The 24404-nt window shown below is 39.9% G+C and overlaps 1 protein-coding gene across 3 annotated transcripts in view; it reads left to right on the top strand.

Moving 5' to 3' along the window:
- LOC117829046 (cadherin-18) overlaps positions 1-24404 on the top strand; it is a 319558-nt gene that overhangs the window by 216183 nt on the left and 78971 nt on the right. For all 3 annotated transcript variants that reach the window (XM_034706566.1, XM_034706568.1, XM_034706569.1), the window contains 2 exons: positions 10316-10610; positions 19903-20022. In XM_034706566.1, the coding sequence (XP_034562457.1) occupies positions 10316-10610; positions 19903-20022 (415 nt within the window). The remainder of the gene's footprint in view (positions 1-10315; positions 10611-19902; positions 20023-24404) is intronic.

Here is a 24404-nt window from a genome sequence, read left to right as displayed (position 1 = left end):
ATGAGGCACAACCAATAAACCCTGATCAGAGGACCTCAGAGTCCTGCTGGAGTTATAAGGCTTCAGCAGCTCCCTAATGTAGACTGGAGCCTGACCATTGAGCGCTCTGTACAACAACAATAATTTCAAACTGGATCCTACATTTAATTGGAAGCCAGTGCAAAGAAATGAGGATCGGTGTAACATGAGAAAAGGGTTTTGATCTGCATGGCTCATCTTTATTCCTACACACTCTGTAGGGGGTTCATTTCTTATTAATCTTCCGTTTTAAGATATTACAGTAATGCATTGATTTGAATAATGAGGGGCGTGGCTGAGCTGACTTATAAGTGGATGCGATGTAGCTGTCTGCCTGGAGGCTAATAGCCACTAATGAAAGGTGACGTCACTGAGACTATATCCAAGTCGTTGTTTTTACAGTCAAGGGTGTATTGCAATGACTAAAGCAACTTTACAGGCCATATATGCTTTGCAATGGTTGCAATCTGCTGGCAAAGTTGGCAGGTTCGATCCCAAGCTCCTCCTGTCTTCATTGCAAAGCAGCCCTGGGCAAGAAACTAAGCCTTAAATTGTTCCTGAAAGCATAGCTGATGGTTTATGGTTGGTGGCTTTGCATGGCACTACACCAGTGTGTGACTGTTTGTGTGTGAAAAACAGAAAGGGACTAATGATTGGAGGACTGGAAAGGTGCTTTTTCAGCATAATCCATCAATCTTTTTAAATTAGTTTTCTTAGTTTTTAGTTATAAAGTCAGAGTGAAACCGCAAAGTGAAGCTTCAAGTTTAGCAGTATTGTGTTTCATGATTAATGGCAATTGAGATAATATTGAACTATTTACCTCAGTGACCTTTTGCTGCTGTTTTGAACCAGCTTAATTACCACAATACTATCCACACCTTTAAGTGTAGACATGTAGTCAGACTATTTGATCACTGACCTGTTTTGCAGAAGAGAGATTTCAGAGGGTCAGCAGTCTAAATCATAGATATGAAAGCGCCAATACTCATATTGAAACATGCATCCACATTGCTCTATAACTGTCTCTTTTGATTTGAATGTTGGGTATCCTCATGCTCTCCCTCTCAGCCTGCAGACACCTCTGTATTCCCACTGATGTTTGTTTAATGGCCCACAACCTGTTGACACTTTTATCACCCATAGATTTTGAAGGCAGTAGTCTCCATATGCATCATTGGTTCGCACTTTGCAGAGCGTGATTTATCGGCTCTGCAAAGGAAGTCAATGGCTAAATTAGCACTTCGACTGGAGGCGTAATTTCATTTATGAGCTGGAGTTGTAGAGGTCTGCTGGACAGAAGTGGATTTATCCTGGCTGTAGTTATGGAAGTGGTCTTTCCGTCAGTAATAACTCTGCTTCTCGGCTTTTAAATGATAAAAATTTGATGTGGGATTTATTGTCAAGCTATTTATAAATGTCTCCACAACATTGAATATTCAGAGAGTGCAGAAATGGGCCAAACTGTGTCAACAAAGTAATTGGTTCCGTCGACTTCCATTTGATGTGTAAATATGTTCTGTTTTCTTGCTTTGAAGGTTGTGTTTCATATTAGTACAATCTAGCAACTGATTAACTACCTGATTCAACAAGATCTTTGGCTCCTATCTAATTACAGGCCTGATATTTACCAGGGAAAGGACAGTCAGCTCTCATCACAGTCAGGCCTGCAATCAGCAGCTGCTTTCTAATTACTAATTTATTTGCTGGTCCAGGTTTTGATTAGATGTGGCCTGAGGACCTGCACGGCTCTACTTGTTAAACTACTTGCCTCTGGGGGTGCAACAGATCACAAAAGTTATAACTGTCACTGTGCATCTTTACTGCACAACCCATTCGCAATGCATCTCACTTTATTGCATTCTCAGTTTCTGTATTACTGCACATGGGGCGCAATAAATTTGGACTCCTGTTCATTTAGGAAGTGCTGATCAGACTACAAAAATCTATGAGATAAAACCTGCATATTTTTTATTTAAGTATCAATGTGACCAACCTCTGTGCGTATTCATTATCACAACAGAGCATAAATCTTTGTGGAGGGCAGTAAAAATTGTGCTGGAAGATTTTCACAAAGCAGCTTTGAGCAGGTGTCATATGCTGAGTGTTCACATGGGTAATGCAGTGGTTTTAATGGCTGCACCTGCAAGGCCTGTGCTGTGTAAGCTATGACTTAAACATAGCTTTCTTGGCTTCTGTTAAGTTATTATATCTCCAGTATTTTAACCAATCACAGGGATCCTTTAGCTTTTCCTTCCAGTTTGTTACGAATGGGTAGAAAAAGTTGAAGTGGCTGTTGATGTTGAAAGACTGCCGTGAGTCTGCCTTTTCATACTGCCAGTATAAGGCACGACATTTACTCCCCTGTAGCATCTCACCTTCAATATGCATGTCACAGAGGCGTGATGGTGAGACCAAATCATCCTACTGCTGTGCCGGCATCAGAGGTAGTAACACAGGCGTTGGTTACAGAGGCAAGACGGGATCACTGAGTGTTTGTGAAGCTCCCACTGTGTGTGTGTGTGTGTGTGTGTGTGTGTGTACCTCTTGTGCTTTCACGATGCAATGTTGCAATATGAAACAACACTCTGGGACACCAAAGTTAGACTGTTTTTGGATCAATACAAAAGTAGAAATGTGGGATGACGGTGGAGATGTGTTATGGTACTGGACTGTTGCAGACTCTCAATATGAAAAGAGCTATTGAAAGCCAGTGATGGGAAAAAATACCAATTTTGGATCCCTGTTTGGATCAAATTTAGCCAATATGCAATTTCATTGAACGACTTTAGGAGTGTTTTAGGAGTGTTAAAATGTGTGCCTTAAAAAAAACCCAATCATATTATTTAGTTTGTTTGTAGAGGGGTTGTGTAGTTCAGGAGTTCCCAAACTTTTTGGAGCCAGGGACCCCTTACAGGTGAGAAAATTGTCCAAGGACCCACTCATAATTGTAACACAGATTAAGCACATTTAACTACCATTTGCACTCTTAGATGCCCTTGGAACTATTTGTATTGTAAAACTTATCAATGTAAATACTTCAGACCTGTTCCATAGTGATAAACAGATAACACTTCAATTTGAATCATGTAACTACCACTTGTATACTTTAAAACAGAGGGTCATTTTATTCCTTGTGGACTCAACATGACAGCATTTATACTTTTCAAGTAATTGATCTTAAAAGCTTTCAGAAAATTAACTGTAGCAAGACTGACATATCACTTTGAGCCACTAAATGGTATCATAACAATGGTGTATATGCTGTTTTGTAATGACACAGCACAATTTTAGAATTTGGAAATGTATTCAAATATTTCACGGACCCCCACGCTATGGTTCGCGGACCCCCAGGGGTCTGAGCACCCCACTTTGAGAACCACTGGTGTAGTGGACATACACTAACGAATCACTCCTCTTGCACTGATTAAGCAGCACTGTAAAGGCTGAATATCTAATAAAGGGAATAAATATGTTTCTATATCCAATCAGACACTAACTTCATTACTTAGAGCTGCCATAGCCCTGTGCAAATATCTCTCTCCGCCCATGTAGAATCAACCACATCTGTCTCAAGATGTGTGCTTCATAGATACAAAACATCTTCCAGACCTCCAATCATTGCAAAGAAACGACTGCAGCCATCTTGGAAAGCTTGCAGGAGTTATTACTTTAAAAATCAAGAGCTGCAGTTAAACTGTAAAAACAACATGATGGTTCATTTGCAATAAATATGTTCAATCAATCTGCTGCATAAATACTTCCCTCTTCAAATCTGTGAAGTGTTTGCTAGTTGTACTCAAAGTTTTAGCTTTTTTTTTTTAGACTTAATTTGCATCTCTTGTTGACTGATTGTTGAGTGACCGGAAAAAACCTCAGAGCTTTACAGTAATTAAGCCAACTTGAGCTAATTCATTGACTTTTTCGACTGGCCGTGCATTCCAAAGAGGTATGGTGGATTGTCCAGGCCCGTCATATCTCCCTGCAGAGATGTCTGATGGAGGTCCAGCAGAGGATTAGTGCTGAGACAGTAATCAATTATGTAACAAACAGACAAAGGACGGATGTGTGCTGCATGGTTTGGTCAATAATAGGTGCAGTGTGAAACGCTCTGAATAAAATTGAAGAGTGTGATGATTGATTGCTTCTAAATTTGGGTTATACTGTGAGAGTACAGTGTTTTCAGCTCCTGTCTGTAGCTGTGGCCTACTTTAGGATTGTAGCAGTCTGTGGAGCAGTTGTTTTGCATGAGAGACATCATGTTATTCCTTATGCACACACAGGTTGGGCTGGGCAATAAAGCTGACCTATAATATGTGTTTAAATTTGCATTGATTAATATAATTTTACAGCATCTTAATGTAAGTTAGGCTACATTTCTTAACATAAAGATTACCCTGCATTTAAGTACATTAGCAGTAGATCGTGAAGCATAAAAGGACAAAGATTTATATGAGCTTACAGCAGATAATCAATTTAAAGGGGACATATCACGCTTTTTTCATCAATATATATTGGTCTAAGAGGTCCCAAAAACATGTATTTAAAGTTTATGCTCAAAAAAACACTTTGAAATCAGATTTTGGCATGCCTGAAAAGTCCTTTTCTTCATTCCTCATCAGAACACTCTGTTTTCCCTCTGACTACGCCCCCTCCGGAAGTGGATGTGCCTCGGCTCTCCAGCACGTTGATCTAATGTTTACATGTTGGCTGAATATACACGGCTGCTCAGAGATCGCGTTACTTCAACCCTCTGAATCTGATCCTGACGGAGAGGCGCCTGTAGCAGGACCTTTCTGAAGGATTGGTCATAGATTTAGTGTTTCTTGTTGTTTTATTTATCAGTATGTAGACGTGTGTCTTGGTACACAGCTACGAACATGTAGCTATGTGGCTATGCTAACTAGCGCTAGCACTTATCCGTGATAAATCATCCACTAGATCTTCAAATCTGCAGACGTGGGGAGTAAAACCGACCTCTGCCAGAAAGGCAGCAGGGCCTTTTATGAAGGATTGGTCACAGATTTAGTGTTTCTTGTTGTTTTATTTGTCAGTATGTCGACGTGTGTCTTGGTACACAGCTACAGCTATGAACATATAGCTATGTGGCTATGCTAATTAGCGCTAGCACTTATCCATGACAAATAAAAATCATCCACTAGATCTTCAAATCTGCAGACGTGGGGAGTAAAACCGACCTTTGCGTTTATTAAGAAAGCCTACAACTAGCATGCCTCCCTCCTAAGCTCCTTGTTGGCACATATTTGTGCAGGTAATGAAAAACGGGGGAGGGATTCAGTATTATTTTATACAGTCTATGGGCTGAACAAGCTCCGAGCTCTGACTCCGTGACAGACCGGATATTGTTGTTACGTAACAAAAACACGGAAGTCTGAAACGGCTCGTTTCACACACATTTACAGAAAGGTGTAGAAATCAAAACAGGGGCAGAATGGATTTTTTTCATTCTTGGGGGGTTTGTAGACATGCCAGGGACACATATTTCAGGTAAAGAACCATTAAAAAGTCAATTTTGCATGATATGTCACCTTTAAATAGGGAAATCATGCCTCACTAGGGATGGGTCTAATTGCTGGTTTGTTTGTGCTCAGTGTGTTTTATGCTTCAGGTGATAAACATAGCTTGAAGTGTTTCCTGACATGTTTATTGGCATGGTTCAGACTTGGTTGTCCAGCACATGCTCCATTGGATTATGCCAAATTTGGAGGCCAAGTCAACACACCTTGAAGTGTTCCTCCAGGCTACCTTTATCCATTGTTTTGTGGTCTAGGTCTGGTGCCAAGGTGGCAACTGTAGGCGCTTTCAGCTGTGGAGAGGGATCAGCATGGGCAACCCTGACTGGTCCGTGGCTATGCTGATTTCTGTTGCAACAAGCTGGGATGCACCTAGTGTCTTGACCAAGCGGCAACCAATTGAAGCCAATGCAGAAGTGTTACAAAACTGCAGTTCCTTGAGTGCCCACTTGAGGCTGGCTGCAGAAGCACAGGAAACCACATATACACCAATTCAACAAAATTGATCTTTACAGCAGAAATAAAGATGTTTGCAGCCAGGTACAAAAATAAGTTAAGTCTGAATAGCTCATTTCTCCATCGGCACACACTGTATGGGGGTGAATTTTTCATAGCAAGGTACTTTCAGAGATATTTAGATTATGAATTTTCCATTACGAGAGGCACAGCTGACTTGATTGACAGGCAGCAACACTATAGCTGTTGGCTAGGAGGCTCAAAGCCCGCCTCTTTACCTCACACTAGCTCCACAGCAGTTAAGTTGAGTTCAGCATTTCCAATATGGCTCCCGCCGACGATTGGCTTCAAAACAGCACTTCAGAAGCAGATGGGTGATGTCACGGATACTACATCCATATTTCTTACAGTCCATGGTCTTAACACATTTCTCGCCAGGTCGCCCATGACCCCATCTCCAGTTCACTGGTTTTTCTTCCTTGGTCCAATTTAAGTAGCTACTGAGCACTGCAGACCTGGAAAGGCTGCACAGTTTTGGAAATACTCTGAACAAGTCATCTAGCCATCATAATTTGTCAAATCTCTCACATTCTTACTCTTGCACTTTTTTTCCTGCTTCAACTTTTGATAACGAAATAACCACCTCCTGCCCCAAAATATCCAACACACTGACAGGTGCCATTGTAAAGAGAAAATCAATGTAATCCACGTCACCTGTCAGTGATCATAATGCTATACCAGATCTGTGTATTTTCTGAAGCATGTGTTCGGAGGTCATCAGGCTAGGAAAGTAGAAACTCAGCCATTTGGAAAAAACACCTACTTTTTCCAAAGGCTTCATCCAGAGAGGTAGAAAAAAGAGAAAGAGTGTGTTACCACTTTCACCGCCTCGAATGGTTGTACTGTGTTGCGTAATCATCACATATTTTAGTCTCCATTTGAGAATTAAAAGTCAGGGTGTAGCAGATGCTGCAGCTTTCGAGTGCTGCAGCCCTGTAAACACTACACCGGCAGAGTCAAATGACTCACATCCCTGTTGATTATTCTCAACGTGTGACTACCGTCTCCATTTGTTGGTGTTGGTCATGATTTTTTGAAATCATGACTTGAAAGACTTTTGGTTTATTTTCTGTTGTTTTGCCTCTGTGCACCTGTGGATCCACTGTGGATTATTTGGACTGCTTTGAACTCCTTCAGATGTCTGATTTGTTGTAAACAGTCCCATATCAAAGTAAAAGACCTCTTTTATATCTGACAGATGTTGCTAATTGGCATTCGGTAATTAAAAGAAACTCCTCTGTGGTAACGAGTGTAGTTGTGGTGCATCCCTTCAAAATAAAAGCCCCTTTAAATGCAATTTTTTGATTATTGTGTCTCCTTCTTTACATCTTAGTACTTTGCACATTTTTTTTCTTATATGCACGCTTATACTGGCAATCTATGTATTATTATGCAAGGCGGAATTCCACGTTATCTCTTTTAAACACACCATGAATTATTTATCACCTCAAAGTATGTGTATCTTGTGTTCTCCCCATGTCTCCAGCATCTTGTTTGAGATGAGCCTGTGGTGCGCTTTTCAATCCAAAGGTCCTGCTCATAGCTCATTGATGTGCATCTGCATATTATAAAAACACCACCAGTACAGTCCCAGCAGTGTACAAAGTGCTGCTGATGCACAATGAAAATGGATTATTCTGTTATGTTGAGCTGTGACATCCCCCCTGAGGGAAAAAAGGGCTAAAAAAAAAAAGAATGTATTTCTTAACATGTTTTATTCATACGTGAAAATGAAATTGTTTAAATGATGATGTTACCATGGTACCCCGGGTTTGGCAATTCAGAGGTATTGTATGATATGTTTATAAAGTAAAAACCACGGCCCAACTGAGCAACGGGCATGAAAAGTCCTAATCCTCTTGGTGTCAATTATGGCTGAACAAGTGGCTCGTTTTTCCCTCTTATTCCTCTCTCTCTCTCTCTCTCTCCTGGTGAGTAAGAGGCACAGCTCCTTCCTCTTCAGCAGTGTTATAAGGATTTCTCCAAAAACTTTAATCTCCAAAGATGCATTTCTTTAGTGAAGCTTGGGTACAGCTGAGCCTGAGAGAGGAATATTGAATAATGTAATGTCTGAGTTAGATGTTGAGAGCTTTTTGGAGCCAGGATATAGGCTGAGGACATCAGTGCAGTGCAGTAATGATGCAAAGGTTACTTCTACTTAGAGAAAAGATGTTTTTAAATGGCATTGGTGGAGAACATATCAAAGTCTGGTTTTGTAGACGTCTGATTTATTCTCATTCAGCCTTTAGATAGACCAGGGCACGTATTCACATCCAGCCATTAGCGATGAAAATGGGCCGTTTGTACTAATGGTTAAAAAAAAAAAAGGATTAGTGGTTTGCATGAGCCAGGTTAACTCCCCAACAAAGCATTACATTAAATGGAGGTAGACCCCACCTTTACAGATGCTAACAGCAGGAATCCCAAACCTGTTAGGCTGTTTAAAGCAGTGGTTCTCAAAGTGGGATCCTAGGACCCCTGGGGGTCCACGAACCATAGCGTGGGGATCTGTGAAATAGTTATAATACATTTCTAATACATGTTTAAATTGTGCTGTGTCATTAAAAACAGCATACATACAGATGAGGACCATTTGGCAACATCTGATCACACGGCATATAAGGACAAAACTAAAGACCTTTTCCAGCGAAAGAGCGAGGAATACATCCGCCAGAAAACATAGATGGTGAAGTGTTGTCTGTTTATCATTATGGAACAGGTCTGAGGTATTTAGATTGATAAGTTTTACAATACAAATAGTTCCAAGGGAATCTACAAGTGCAAATGGTAGTAAGCATGTGCTTAATCTACTGTATGTTACAATTATGAGGGGGTCCTTGGAAAACGTTCTCACCTGTAAGGGGTCCCTTGCTCCAAAAGGTTTGAGAACCCCTGGTTTAAAGGATGGCGGACATTGTGGTTATACGTTACCATTTAAGATGAAATATGCAAAGACAATGGATATTTAGGTGACGTAATGAGGTCTTACTACTTATTACTTAGGTAACCTACCAGCAATACCGTGAAGTGAATCCTTCCCAAACAACTGTGTTAACAAGTCCTCATCCTTCAATGGGGGGACAGGTGGTCCACGTTGGTGGTGGTGCTTGTTGCTCAAAGCCGCTTTCATGTTGCTTCTTTTATTTTGTAGGTCTTCTACTGTGAGCTCAGGAACATCACACGCATTTACCTGGTTCAAGATCTGAAGTCAAACTTTCCCTTTCTCCTTGTTTGTTATCTTTGATGATTGACTTGCTGATAACAGCTGTTTGTTCATTCTATATTCTTGTAATAAAATGTCCATTTCTTCTTGATCTTCTCTCAGTCACACCGGCACCGCTCGCCATGTTTATTGTTGTTCATGCACAGTAGGCATGCACTATTCGAATTTGTTGGATAGGGGTTTTCCTTGAGGTTCCCTGGACATATGACGTTTTGCACCAGCCTCGCTTTCATGGCGCAATTAGTTAATTGGTCAATTATTTGCAGTCGTGCATGCAGCTAATAACAGCCATAACAGACTAATGGTCCTGTGTGTGTAATGGCTAGACATGCATACGGGCGCAGGGCTGCAACTTCTGACAATTTACACCAATTTTTGAATATGTTTTTAATTAGTTATTGATTCTTCTCCTAGTAGGAAATCATAAAAATGTTCAATTTATCAAGGAATTTCCAGAATCTTGAGCTAATGTCTCATTTGTCTTTCCATTTTTGTAATCCAACATGGATAATCTTCAAAAATGGGAATATGAAACTTGACAATGTTTGGTGTAATAAAATGTGAATGTCTTTTTTTCACCACAACATATGATATAGTGCGTCAATTGACTGAAATTGATTTGATTTTGATTTGATGACTTTATTTCAAACATGTAAAAGTAAAAATACAACAAAAAAAAGCATACAAGTAGAAAAGAAGAAAGAGTTATACAAACATACAAGAAAAAAAAAAGAAAACTCAAAATCAATATTAGCAAGCAGTGAAACAATTTATTTTACATGTGCGAAAAGGAGTAGGAAGAAGTAATAATAACCAACTGATTGTTTTGCTGCTTTAAATCTTTGAAAATGAGTCAGACTGCATGCATTTCTTCTGCAACCTCTCTCCAGTTTGCACTGAGGCTACTGAAAATGTTACAAACTTAAGTCACAGTTTGAAATCCAAAATCCAAAACAACCCTAAGAAGTAATTTTGGCAGCATACCATTTCCCGTATTCACACAGCATCTCTCTGGTTTCCCTTGCAGCTTCACTCAAACTCAGATAAAGGCGATGGATCCGTCAGGTACATCCTGAGCGGGGAAGGAGCTGGGACTATATTTATCATCGACGAGGTGACAGGAGATATTCATGCCGCTAAGAGCCTGGATCGGGAGAGGAAAACGCATTATGTCCTGCATGCACAAGCCTTGGACCGCAACACAGAGGAGGCCCTGGAACCAAAGTCGGAATTCATCATCAAAGTACAAGACATCAATGACAATGCACCCAAATTTCCAGATGGACCCTTTGTAGCGACGGTGCCTGAGATGTCTGAAGTGGGTGAGTAGTGCTTCAATATAAAAGGACCTTAAAATGATTGCTCTTAACTGTCCTCAGCAGTAAGCCTTCGTTTTGTAAGGATGAGGCAGAAAAATAGTCTGAACTTGGGTCGTTTATGTTGCTATATATCTTTATGTTTTTATGTAATCCTGTGTATCCCTGAGGTTGAAGACAAAACCTAATAAGACTTGATTTTAAACCTTGTGTAATTTCCCAAGCAATCCATCCATCCATCATCCAAGTCATGCTGCAACACGGTTTACAAGACAACGTTAGTATGAACAACCATGATCAAACATGTTATTACCCCATGCAGCATTCTTCTTTGTCCTCTCTGGATAATGTTCTCCAGAATGTTTGATCTCCTGTAAGCCAGCCGAGTCCTCTGTTTCATCTTTGTTTTCTGGTTTGCTGTGATGGTTTCCCGAGTGGGCAGGTCTTTATAAAGCACTCAATAATGCCTCCACAGCAATCCCCGCCATCGAGACTGTGGAGTCCTTCACATCATAGAGGAAAGAAAAGCCTCTATCCACCTCCTCTGAGACAGCCGCTCTTCATACGCCCAGCATCGTGTGGCAAAAACATCTATTTTTTATTTCTTTATTGTACAGTTCTGTTTTTAGCTCGGGTGAACAAAAGCCACCCTTTTTCCCAGTCTGGTGTATTCTGCCTCAAAGCACAACAACTCCAGAGTGCGGTGCTAAAATATTTCACAGCACTCCTTCAGAACACATGTAGGTTGTCCAAAAGGTAGCCAAACTGCTGTCAGAGCAATTTTGCTTGAAATATACTATGAAATAGTGGATTTGTGATGCTGACAGTTTGTTGAAATGATTCCATTTTAAGCTGCCTGTCTAAAACAAGCCTTTCTGCTGCTGAAAGAAAGTAGGGATACTTATTAGAAAACATAGCAAAGAGAAAGGAACGGCTTCAATAGTTTCAAACTGAAAGAAGATGGAAATGTGCAGGATCGATTAAATATGCAAACCTCGATAGACCTGTAGGCGCCCTCTTTATAAACAGTCAATATCTCCCTGGTTGTAGTCATGAATATGCATGAGCGGGCACGCCTGACACACATACAACTTTACCCGTCAGTATGTCGGCCTCTCAGTTGGATTTGTCAAGTGCATGTCTCAATCTATTCTGAGAGGACTGCCCTGTGTTATCTAATGTGTTATACACATATTTGTGTTCATGTGTAGGTGCTGAATATTTGATTTAAGGTTCAGTTTGAGGCTGAAAGGTGCTGTTGGTAGTGGAGTTAAAGAACATGAGGGTTCATGATGGCTGTCACTAAATGAAGTTTTTCCTAGAATACTAAAATCTTGTAGATATAAGTTTTCAAGTGGACAGAAGACACAACCTGACTGAGAGTGTCAGTGAAAAAGATGTCAACACAGTATGACATTGTACTTCCTGCTTCAGTCCTAGGAGCCATGGATGACTGGTTTCTAAAGGCTGAACTGGTTTTCATTACTTTGGCTCCTTGTATCCAGCTGACAGAAATGTTAACTCACTAATTTGAAGCTAGATCTGTAAGGCAACTGCACTGATTGAAATTGTGAAGACATTTCACCTCTCCTCCGAAAGGCTTCTTCAGTTCTGACCAGACTGGGGAAGAGCTAGAAAATATAAGCCTCTAACAGTCGTGGGTGTGTCCAGGTAGTCACAAAGGGTCATTGGCCTAGTTCCTGGCAGTTGTCTACCTACAACTGACCCTTTGTAGGACCCTTTAAAAATTAAAAATGGTCAGACTGGTTATAGATCAATATGTCAATTAATCTTTATTTATGTAGCGCCAACTCTCAACAGATATTATCTCAAGACACTTTCCAAACGGAGCAGGTCTAGACTGTACTCTATGTTCTATTATTAACAAAGACCCAACATCAAGACAGGATCAGATCTAGTCCCATCTTACAGACAGGACTCAGTCTGATCTCATCTTAGTCCACCGTGAGCAGAGCACTTTGCAGCATTTAGCAAGTTACAGTGGCAAGGACAAACTTCCTTTAACAGGCAGAAACCTCCAGCAGGACCAGACTCATGTTAGACACACATCTGCTGAGACTGAGTTCAGGTTGGAAAGAGGGATAGAGGGAGATGAAGAGAGAGCTAGAGAGAGAGAGTTGATGATGAGACGAATAGTAGTAGCTGTTGCCACTGGATTCACTGGCACATCCACAGCAGCAGGCGGTATCAGGCAGAGATCCAGAGGAACCTACAAGACAAGGGAGCTCAGACTCCAGAAAGTCTATGGTTAGTAACTTTAATGTGACAGGGAGGGTTAAAGTAAGTGATGGGAGGGTGAGATAGGATCCCAGTGTGTCAGTTCCCCCGGCAGTCTAAGCCTAAAATGAAAGTTTGAAGCCTACTCTTAAAAGTAGAGAGGGTGTCTGCCTCCCGGACCCTGACTGGTAGATGACTCCAAAGGAGAGGTGCCTGATAACTAAAGGCTCTACTTTCCATACTAACCTCACACACTTTCTGTAACTCCCACACAGGAAAGACTCACCCCCAATAACAAATCCATGAGACTATGTCACGTGTACACTGAACCCATAAAGCTCTTTCTTGAAAGGGGAAGCTTGGCCACTTACACTCTGGATAGGTGTGATGGAAACACAGACAAGAGAGAAGTTTCAACTTATGGATGGATTTTGAGTTTTGCTGTCCAAGGCTACCAAATCAATAAAAACTTAAGCAACTGAGGCTCTGTTTATTGATGAACTGGTTGACTACAGTTGTAGCAGCCAGAGGGTTTAACTTGACATTAGAAGATTTTGGTTCATTAGAAATCTAATCTTTCTCTCTGAGCAAGTGCATAATTTATTTGCAGTAAAAGTCTGAGACATCCTCGGTTTAGCTCTAGCTAGACCGCTCATTTAAAAGTTTCAATGTTCACTTGCAAACTTCATCATCGGTTGCACAAAAAGAATCAATCACCATTGATGACCCAAGGGAGGAAATCAACGTCTGTGAAGAGGAAAATAATTAGCCCTTTTTCCCGCCCCCTCTTTTGCTAGTGTCCATTAAAGTAATTCCTCTTCTGGTTCTGCGTCTGCAGCGTCAAATCGGCTGTAACAATCAACTGTCCTCACACTCCACAGCACTAATCCTCCAGCATCTGTCAATACTGGAGCTTCCCGAGTGCAGGAAGGGGGTTTTCTCTGCAAATGTGTGGCAGCTAATTGGTTGTGATGTGCCTTTTTCCTGTCTAAATTGATCAGCTGGGCACATGCCAGGTAGTCCTGCGTTACCAGGCCTTATCTCCTGTTCGTTGCAATCATATTTTAGAGTGCTACATGAAAGGAGTATCAGTTTCCTCTTATTGTGTAAATGTTCCAGTTGATTTCGATAAGAAGCTCTGCCTTCCTGTCATCCCTTTCACCCCTGATGAAACTGCTGTTTAATACCGGTTTAAAAACCAATAGAAAGTAGTGGTGGTTTGTTTGGATGAGAAGTTTGGATTAAATGAGTGTTATTGGAACTAATGTACGAAAATTGATCCAAATTGCACACATGGTTAAGTGATGAATTCTTTATAAACAACTCAGTAGAGATTTTGGAGTTCCATTGAAAGGACTTACTTCCTTCTTTTTTGCCTTTCTCAAATGTTGTTTCCAGTTAATGCCTTCTTCCATCATAAAACACAGATCAATGTTGTTTTACTTCCTTTTTACATCCCATGAAACGCACTTGCACATTTCTTCTGCGTTAAGAGATTTCAAAGCAGTTCCCCCTATCTGATGACAGTCCTCTCTGAAAAGCCTAGCAGTGTATTGACATCTTTAGTCCATTAAGATGACATCTTACTTCAAACCACTGAGTATCACGCGGCATCTCACCAACTAATTGCTGCTTCATTGCAGTAGGCATCCAGGAAATCAGGGTTTTTCATGTCACAACTGCATGAAAATGGGAATGAAAGCAAATGGTAAAAGATCCTTGACTGAGACTGAGTGAGGATGAAGAGAAGCCAATGGTTTTAATCTGTTTTTCAGAGACCAGCCTTGGTTTCTTTAAAGTGCATTATGTTTCATGGTTAGAGAAATTGGTCGAGTGGAGTCAGTAGAAATAGACGGATTATAACTCCAAACTTCTGAAAATTTAAGCACACTTAGTTACTGAGTTCATAATGGACAGAATGATACTGCCATGTTGAGCTGGGCAAATCCCACTACTTTGAATCACAGGATTCTTTATAAACTTTTATTCCTACTATGTGTTGCAGCTCCTTCCCAAACCCATTGACTGCAAGTACTCTGAAAAGTTTCATTATTGTGAACAAGCCATAGTCACCTTAGAGGGTACATCTGCACAGTCTTGTTCAATCCAATACAACAGCTTCCCACTAAAGCCTACTTTTATGATGCCTGTACACACCGGGTCGTAAAGGTGTTCATTGAATTATATGTTTTAGTGCTGAGGTCATATGAAGTAACTGTGTTGTAGTGGGCTGCAGTACATCAAGAGGTTTGTCACAAACAATAATATAAAGGAGAAGAAAATTAAGAACATGTCTTGATATGAGGTAGTCCAGTGCAACAACACCTTTAACTTGACCTCGGTAATACAAATATTGCACACTGTTATTAAGGGACCATGAGCTGTATGTACTGATAGATTAGACTCATGTGCTTCTCTGTAATTGAGGTCACCAAGAACACTACATTTGTCGAATATAATCCAGGTGGAGTGAACAAATAAAACCTTAAATATACCTCTCTAACTTCGGAGCAGTCTATGGTTTAGAAAATGCAATGTATATCTATATACGTAGCAGGAGAGTTGATTCTGATTATATTGTAATGGTTGAGTCATGGAGAAAAAAAATGTTAGGAAGTAGAGACCACCTGCAAAGGGGTTATGATAATATCATAACTGAATTTGTATAAAGGATTCAACAAAGCATAGCAGGATTTGTATGATAGAAGAAACCTTTAACAGATATAGGATTGTAGAAATGTAACAATGCCAAAACAAAATACAATGCAAAACATTTTTAAAAATAAATGAAAATTAAACAGAAAAATTGGTGAGACAGAAGCCTAAAAAAATCATTGTTAGATGTTATTCAAAAATGAATAAATGCATTCATAAATAGATACATACAATAACTAAATAGATAAATAGATAAATAAATAAATAAATAAATAAATAAATAAATAAATAAATAAAAGTTTATGAAAAAGGTTTGAAGAAGAAGACAATGTCAAATCAGAGAAAATAGATAAAGGAAAAGGATAGATTAAGAACATTAAAATAATAAATCAAAACAAAATAAAATACAAAAAAAAAAATCTAATAAATATTTAAAAAAATAATAAATAAGTTAGGTAAAAATTACAAATACATAAATAAGAATACAAAGCGGTCAAAAGGTTCAAGTCACATAAAAGCAAGTCTGTAAAAAAGGGTCTTAAGAAGATATTTAAAAGATGTCACCCTCTCCTTGACTCTTAGGTTATGTGGATTGAGTTTAAAACAAATAACTCCTCCATTAAATTGAATGAAAACACTCCAAAATTAGCAAACCTTTGAATTTAATCATTCATTCCAGCACCAGCAGGTTATGATGAATACTGTTACAAAAGTCTCCTCAAGTCGGTGGACCCATTGTGAGAGCCTTTCTCTGATAGTGATTGTATTGTTAAGAGTTCGCACTCTTTATAAAGCCCATAATGTGAAAGAGCACTTGGACATGAAGACTTGAAAAGACCACAATCCCAGCAGGGTATTACTTTCAAACATACTCTGACTCAAGGTTTCGCTCTTTAAATCAGACCTTTTAATGTAGCAATCATCACTTTAATAGTTCAAACTTTTCTATACATGGGCACTTGAGTTGAAGTGCATTGTGAGCTTTGGCAAGCACATTATACACACTTAAAGGAGTGCATAATGTGTACAGTACCTGTCAGTTTGAAAATATATGGTGTTACAGTTATCAGAATATTTTTTGTTACCATACTTTAAAGAGAAACTCACCATGCAAGATTACAGATGGGATTTTTGTTTACTTAAGCTATTAACACGCAAGACTTCAAGGTTCATCAACTGAATTATGTGCTAACGAATACGTTTTCTTAGACTGATGAGTCAGAACCAGCTCAGCTACCAAAACAAACCCCGATTTAATTAAGTCCAAATAAATCCCATTGCAATTTCCTCTTCAAGGTTTACCGAGATCCAGAGTGACCAAGCATACCGTTGAAGACACGGTTCATTATGGTTGGCATTTCACTTTGCTCCTTCAGATTCCAAAAAAAATGTAAGTCATATCTAGTGGGACACAGTGGACTGAGTTGCACTTGTTTAATTGAGTTCAACTCCCAGAGGACAGCAATGGTGCGAGTGTCCAGGAAGATTTGCAGGCTTTTATGATGTTTCAGAAAGCCTCATACATCTCTAAACACAACCAAACTAGGATTCTCTCATCTACCAATGCACAATGTAAGCTTTCAATGCAATTAAAATGCACTCATCATGCAATTACAATAGGTTAATGAAGCCTGTAATGCTGGTTGAGCAACACTTGAAGTGTTAAATTGAAACACAAAGGCTTTCACACATTATTTTAAATAACAGTGTAAATACGGAGCCATCCCCAAGTGTTTGAAGCATCCGTCTTTGTTGTTGTCATCATCTGCAATGAAACCACTTGGAAGCTATCACCACTGCTTGTGCTTTTTTTCCTCACATAAGGTCCTACGGCTGAAAAATGTCTGGGAAAAAGGCTGTTTAACTTGCATGTGGTGTAACTCACACTGCAGCCAGCTTCTGTGCAACAATGCCTGTGAATGCATAATCGCTCTCCATTAATTTTACACACAAATATTTATATACTGATCATTTTTTGACTTGTTTTATGAATACAGCATGCCAGCTGGTTAGCTAGGTGTCCAACTAGAGTTTGTGCACATGGGACGGACATTTTACTGTTTTTTTCTTTTGTTTTTGAGGAAAGTTCTGCACACATGATATGCAAAACATTATGTTAGTATTTGCTAAAGCAAGCTAAACCAGGATGTTGCCTCTCTTCAGCTTTTATATCCATGATGTGTCCAGCATTTTAAGTATCTCTCTGTAGCCCTGCAACCATATTTTAACATTTTGTGCACAGTCACTCTCCTGGGATCTCCAAACTTGCCAGAAGATTCTCAACACATACTGTAGCTTTTAAACAACAATTTACTGGTATCAACTTTTATAAATCTTTAAAGAAGTGGCATCATGCATCTTTTTTTTTCTTCAAATTTTACAAACAAATATGATGTTAAAATGTTGGATATCAATGCTAAAAGTGGAGGAAAAAATGCTGGTTGCTCTGAAAAGCTAGTTAAAAAAGTCACACGAGAGGGGCGCTGGTGGCTTAGCGGTCTAAGCGCCCCACATACAGAGGCTACAAATCCTCGTCGCAGGGGTCGCTGGTTCGATTCCCGACTGGTCGATCATTTCCTGCATGTCTTCCCCCACTCTCTACTCCCCACATTTCCTGTCTCTCTTCAGCTGTCCTATATAATAAAGGCAAAAAGCCCAAAAAATATAACTTTAAAAAAAAAAAAAAAAAGTCACACGAGAATTAAACGAGAGGGATTTGAGATGTGCTCAATCTGTGACATCACTAATTGGTGACGCTCCTTACCTGTTCTTTGTTGCTGGGGATTTTTCTGTCCCTTTCCAAACTTTCTGGGTCAGATCTAGGGTCCAAAACATACGGCCATATTTCATGTGTCATTGAGTTGTGTTTCTCATTTTGAATAGAGAAACACAACTTTGTATTAGTGCAACAGTGGAGGATGCTTCCAGAGTGCTGCAAGTAGCTGAGGTCAAGCGTTTCAGACAGAGGCTGAAATAAGGGGTTTCAAATAGGGATGCACCGACCCGATCCTGGTATCGGATATCGGCTAGATCGGACTCAAAAAGCCAAATCGGATATCGGTGACAAAGGGCCGATATATAGTGCCGATCCAAATGGCAGATCTATTCATCTCTGTGTTTACAACAGCCATGTGCTTCTCCTACGTCATCAGCGCCGGCCGGTCTGTGCATTTTTGCCCGGTGGAGCATGATGGAGGATAACTACAGAGGCTCTGCAGTTTAGGTGCATGTCACGCTTCTTTTGCTAACAACTCCGCCGGAAACTTGCAACATGTGCAGCGGTAATGTTTCGACGGATGGAAGGCGCACTGTAAAATATAATGGAAGCCCAAAGGAAGAAACCCTCTATTAATGGATTCAAAGTGTGAAAAAACGGACAGGTTATTGGGTTTAATTGTTCCAGATCCTTGAAATTAAGGGATTCCAGCCTCTGGCTTAGCACTTGGAACCCAGGTACAGTTCACCATCAGGTCAGAAAAGCCTGAAGTTGCCAAACATGATTATATCCTCACATTAAGGAATAGAGATTGTTACATCAATACCAGGATCGGATCGGCTAGTATCGGTATCAGCAGATACCAAAGCCAAGGTATCAATATCGGTATCGAGACTAGGGATAGACCGATTATCGGCTGGGCTGATTATCGGTGCCGATATTCAGCATTTTGATTAATATCGGCATCAGCCTTTTTCAAAAATCCAACGGCCAATAAGAGATCAATTTAAAACTGGGTTATTTTGGCTGGAAATTCACTAAATCCTTATTTGTTTAAGTTTTCATTAAACTTTATAAGACATGCTGCTGAGCCTGGGAGCTCCCTGGACTTTGTGTTAGAATTTTAAAACAAAGATGTCTATTGTCGAAGATAAAAAAAAACCTTTAACATGTTGCAAATCTGAAAAGCTGTTTAGTAAACATATGCTTAAAGGCATTTAAACAAAGTTAAGTATTGGAGTTTGTAATATTCAAAACTTTGACGCCAATATTTTCCCCTTTTACTGCAAATGAATATCGGCTCCAAATATCGGTTATTGGCCTCCTTGACTACTAATAATTATGGATTGATGGTGGGGTCGGACTGAGTCTTACCCTGTCTTGGAGTTTGGTCTCTGTTCATAATTTGACATAGAGTGGACTAGACCTCCTATCTTTGTAAAAGCGTCTTGAAATAACGTTTGTTGTGATTTGGCGCTATACAAATGAAGACTGATTGATTGATTGATAATAATCGGTATCGGCCCTAAAAAAACCATATCAGTCTATCTCTAAGTGAGACGGAGATCATGTATCATGTAAAACTACAAACAAAGCTATCAGAAGGACAGTAAGAGGCCTGGAAATTAGCATACTGTCTCTTTAAGAGTGTCAATGTCAGAGAAATAATTCTGCTGTGTTCTTTTTCAGGCACATCTGTGTTGCAAATCACAGCGACAGACGCCGACGACCCGACATATGGAAACAGCGCCAAGATAGTCTACAGCATTCTTCAAGGACAGCCATATTTCTCCGTTGACCCCAAAACAGGTGTGGTATCCCTGCATTCCTCTATGAAAATGCTAAAAAGCTTTCCATAAATGGGTGTGATAACTTTCTTATAATCTCTATTGCTGATCACGCTGTGGAAGCTGTGCACCATACGCTTCCTGCGGTGAACATTCTGCTCTGTTACTGCCTCATTCTGACATCGTAAAAAGCCCAAAGCAGCCACAGCAGAGTTATAGACCCACTCATATGACTGCTGTATTGTTGAGCACGCAATCCACTTTTTTTTTTTGTGGGCCATAACTAACTCCTCAAGGGTCAAAGGAGACATTTTGCAGGGGATGTCTTCAGAAAGCCATTGTTTCCTACATTTAGAGCCAAGGTAAAAAGCCCCCGACAGGGAGTGCTCTGTCTTTTCAGTCCATCCTTTGTCTGAGAGGCCTCGGCTGGAATCTATTAAATGTTAATAAACCTTTTAAAGCGCTAGATATATAACTTTTATATGAAGTGAAAATGTGTTCTTGTGAGTGTGTGCATGTTTACTTCTGATCTCTCTTTGCCTCAAAGGATGTGTGTGTGTGTGTGTGTGTGTACGTGCATGTGTGTGTGTGTTTGAAGTTTCACATGCTCTTATTCTGCTCCTGCTGGTGCTTGCTGTCGGTTAACATGAGCAACAATACACTTGTATGAATTGATTCATCGCTGTCTGGAACAACTATTGGCCCCTTTGAGACTCCGCCGCCCATGTAAAACATGAATTCTTTGCTGAATGAGCAACACAAATGAATTGCTGAATATTTTCACTTTACCTTGGGGGAAAAGGCGGTGGGGGATTGATGGAGCAATTTCACAGCAGCAGTGTTGGCGAGGCAGCAGCAGAGCCATTTTTTTTTTGAATGGAAACTGGGCGTTGTCACAAATTGCCACATACTTTTTATGTCAACTCTACATTATTGTCGCTGAAATCATGTACTTAGTGTAAAAAATAATTGCATGACAGTGAATGTGTCATGCTTTTTCTGTATGCAGCGTGCTTTGGGGACATATGTGATGGCTTGCTTTGCTCGAGCTGACTCTGCATCTTCTCTGCATTGTAATTCAGTGTGTTGCATGCAGAGGAGTGGGGACGTAGTTGAAGGCCTAGGCAGCTGCACTCTCTGCTCTGCACTATCCCTCCCACATGTATTAATTTACACAAGTCTGCTGTTGTTTTTTCGCCACCGGCACACCACTCTTCCTTCGCTTAAATTAGCACAAGGAACCCCAGTGGTCAGTGGAATAACGTGCACATGGAGGGAGTCGCACTTGCATGTGATCTTTAATATGCCGAGCTCAAGTCTTAAAGTACTTCTGTTGGCGTGCTGCCACATCTGAGCGTAACACTGGGGAGCTTGAAGCTGTTTGTGCACATGGCTCACAGTGCATTAGCTTATTACATCCACAGGTAGCGGATTCCCTACATGTTTAGACTGTGGAGACATCACAAAGGGATAGACACATATCATTAGCAGGATTTAAGGAACACACAAGTCCAAACACACACACACCGACAAATCCACCTCTTCCCCCGTTTGACCTTGGTCTACTAGCCGGATTCAACGGTGACAGATTTTTACAAGGCCCATGAGGTAAAAGGAAGGATCATTTAAGGACAGAGGGTAATGATAGCATTTGGCCTGCGCATATGGTGCGGAAGGAATCCCCAAAGGACCGTCTCAGGCTTGACCTAAATCCTCAGCAAGCAACAAAGTTAACAGTTTTACCTGTTCGCTCTCCCTGGCCAAAGCGGTTTGGCCATCTCTGAGCCAGCAGCTACTGCAGGCCTGTCTGACTGTTAGGAAATTGTATTAAATGGAGAATTGACCACAGGCACAGGACAAATGGCTTATATAACAGAATGCCCTGGCAGAGCTATCATATACTTGTGTTTCAGCTGAAATTCTCCCCTAATATTCTATCAACTTTTTGTAATGGCTTTCAGCTTTTAACATTAGAGCTGTGTGTTTATGCCCTCCACAATAGAAACAACACATATAGAGCATATGAGGATACTGATACAAAATACTTCGTAATAACCTCCTGTATAGATAGCTGCAGTGAAACTAAGGTTGCATTTGTTTTTGATAAAGAGTCTGTTATTTTAACATGGGTTATCTTGCTGTTTATGAATGGATCCATTATTTTGCAACATGAAGCAACTCATTTAAAGACTGACACTTACTCCAAGTATTTAATAGGGATGGCATTTCAAGCTAAAATGCAAATCGATAATCATTGGCCTCTATTCGATGATCATTGGAATAATCACCGGTGTATTGGATGCAGCTCACGGGTCATCTTTTCATCTATGCATCAACACAAGTATTCTTTAAAGCTGCTGTGAGGAACTTTTAGCTTGTAACGATTTTGGTGCCCCCTTGTGGACAAAGTGATACCTCTTATCTCTTGTCCTGTACCTGCAAAACAAGTGTCTTCAGACAATAACCTCATCCTGTTGTCTTCTAGCATTTAGATTTATCACACAATGTGATTATTTGCAATGAAAACAGCCAAAAAAGGGTGTTTCTAAAGCGAGATGTCACTCATCTGTTCTGACACCTACCCCCCTCAGAACAGTTTCAGGCATTGAAATGACAACAGAGAAGGTATCAGTGTTCTTGCTGATGGTCTTGTTTGCTTTTGAGGGTCATAAAGAGGCATCAGTATCAGTTTCAGTCTGTTTCTCAGCCAGTTAAAAACTCCTCATAGTGCCTTTAATATACCAAATGCTCCAATAGCAGCTTCAATGATGCAATCATACTTATTTTATCATATTTAACACATGGTACAACCATTTTGCACTGTTAAAGCTGCTGTGAGGAACTTTTGATTTATATCAATTTTGGCGCCCCATTGTGGACAAAGTGATACCTCTTATCTCTTGTTCTGTACATGTAAAAGTAGTGTTTTCAACAAAAACCTCACCCTGCTGTCTTTTAACAGCCAGATGTATCACTCAATGTGATTATTTGCCATGAAAACAGCTGAAAAGGATGTTTCTCGAGCCAAATGTCAATCATGTGGTCTGACACCTACCCCCTCTAAGTGGTTTAAGGCATTAAAAATGACAACAGAGAAGGTATCAGTGTTGTTGTTTATGGTTTTGTTTGCCTTCTCACCTGGTGAAAAATTCCTCATAGTGCCTTTAAATAAAGTGCTCTGCTTGATGAGAGGACTTGGTTCCCCTTTAATTCAAATTACAAATGTGAGTTTGTGTTTACAGTAAATAAACTCTCATTGATCCCAGGATAATTTCATAGACACCAGGTTTATTTGAGGTATCTATGACACATTTAAGACTGTCTTTACCGTTATATGAGAACTTCTCATTGGCTTTTTCTTCAACATCTCACATCGAGAAGATATAGCAGCAAAACACCTTTAATAGATAGAACAGTTTCTAACAAGTATCTGAAAGCAGACTCAGAGGAAATTACATTAAAACATGAGAAAACAGTCAGCAGCATGTCTGCAATTTACAAATTAGTTTTCCTTTGACAGTTTATTTCAAGTGCTTAAAAAGTACTGTGGGCAGAACAGTTTGTGCTTGGTTAAAATCTGTAGTTTATCTCAATTAAACTGTTTCTATATTATTCAAAACAACATAAATACTCATTTCAATGATCACCTCTTGTAAATGAATCACACTGCAATCAGAATTAATCACTTTAAAAGTTAAGTCTTTAAAATGACCTAGATTAGGACAAATTAATTCTGTCCACATGATAAAGAATACAAATCTTAACTGCTCTAAATGCAAAATCAGATTTTTGACCATGCACATCATCATGTTGTTCATGTAAATGTATATATTTCAAGCTAAGTTTAAGGATAGTATCCTGGATTTTGGAGACTTTAGATATGATTAATTAAGATGCAAAATAAAAATGCAGCCCTTCACTTTTTAAAACCTGATTTGTAACTTTTGTGTTCTTTATCACCGTCCTCAAGGAAACAGAGTATCTGTATATTACATTACAAGTTTTACTGTCTCGCCTTAGAGCAGGCAGTGTTCCACCAATAACTATTTCTATAATTAAATGTTTGAAGCAATCTGAGTCACATTGCATTTGCACATTCTTCATCTCAAATCAGATAACAGACGAGTTAATATCTGTGAAATGACACCGAGTTCACACTTCTTAACCCACTGATGAACTCAGGGAGCAGCATTAGGACAGCTGCATGTCTCCACTGTAAATAGGATTTGTTTATGGATGTGGAATTGAAATGATGCATCTATGCTGGTGTCATGCAGCATGTGTGGGAGGAGTGATGGGAGCATGACACAGATGTAAAGACTAATCTAAACATGAGAGGAGTGATGATGATGAAGCTAGAGAGTACAATACTCTGAGAAACCAAGACATTATTTAGATCCTTGC

This window comes from Notolabrus celidotus, chromosome 17, assembly GCF_009762535.1.
Source record: "Notolabrus celidotus isolate fNotCel1 chromosome 17, fNotCel1.pri, whole genome shotgun sequence".
Taxonomy (NCBI): domain Eukaryota; kingdom Metazoa; phylum Chordata; class Actinopteri; order Labriformes; family Labridae; genus Notolabrus; species Notolabrus celidotus.
This window is presented reverse-complemented; position numbering and strand designations above follow the sequence as displayed.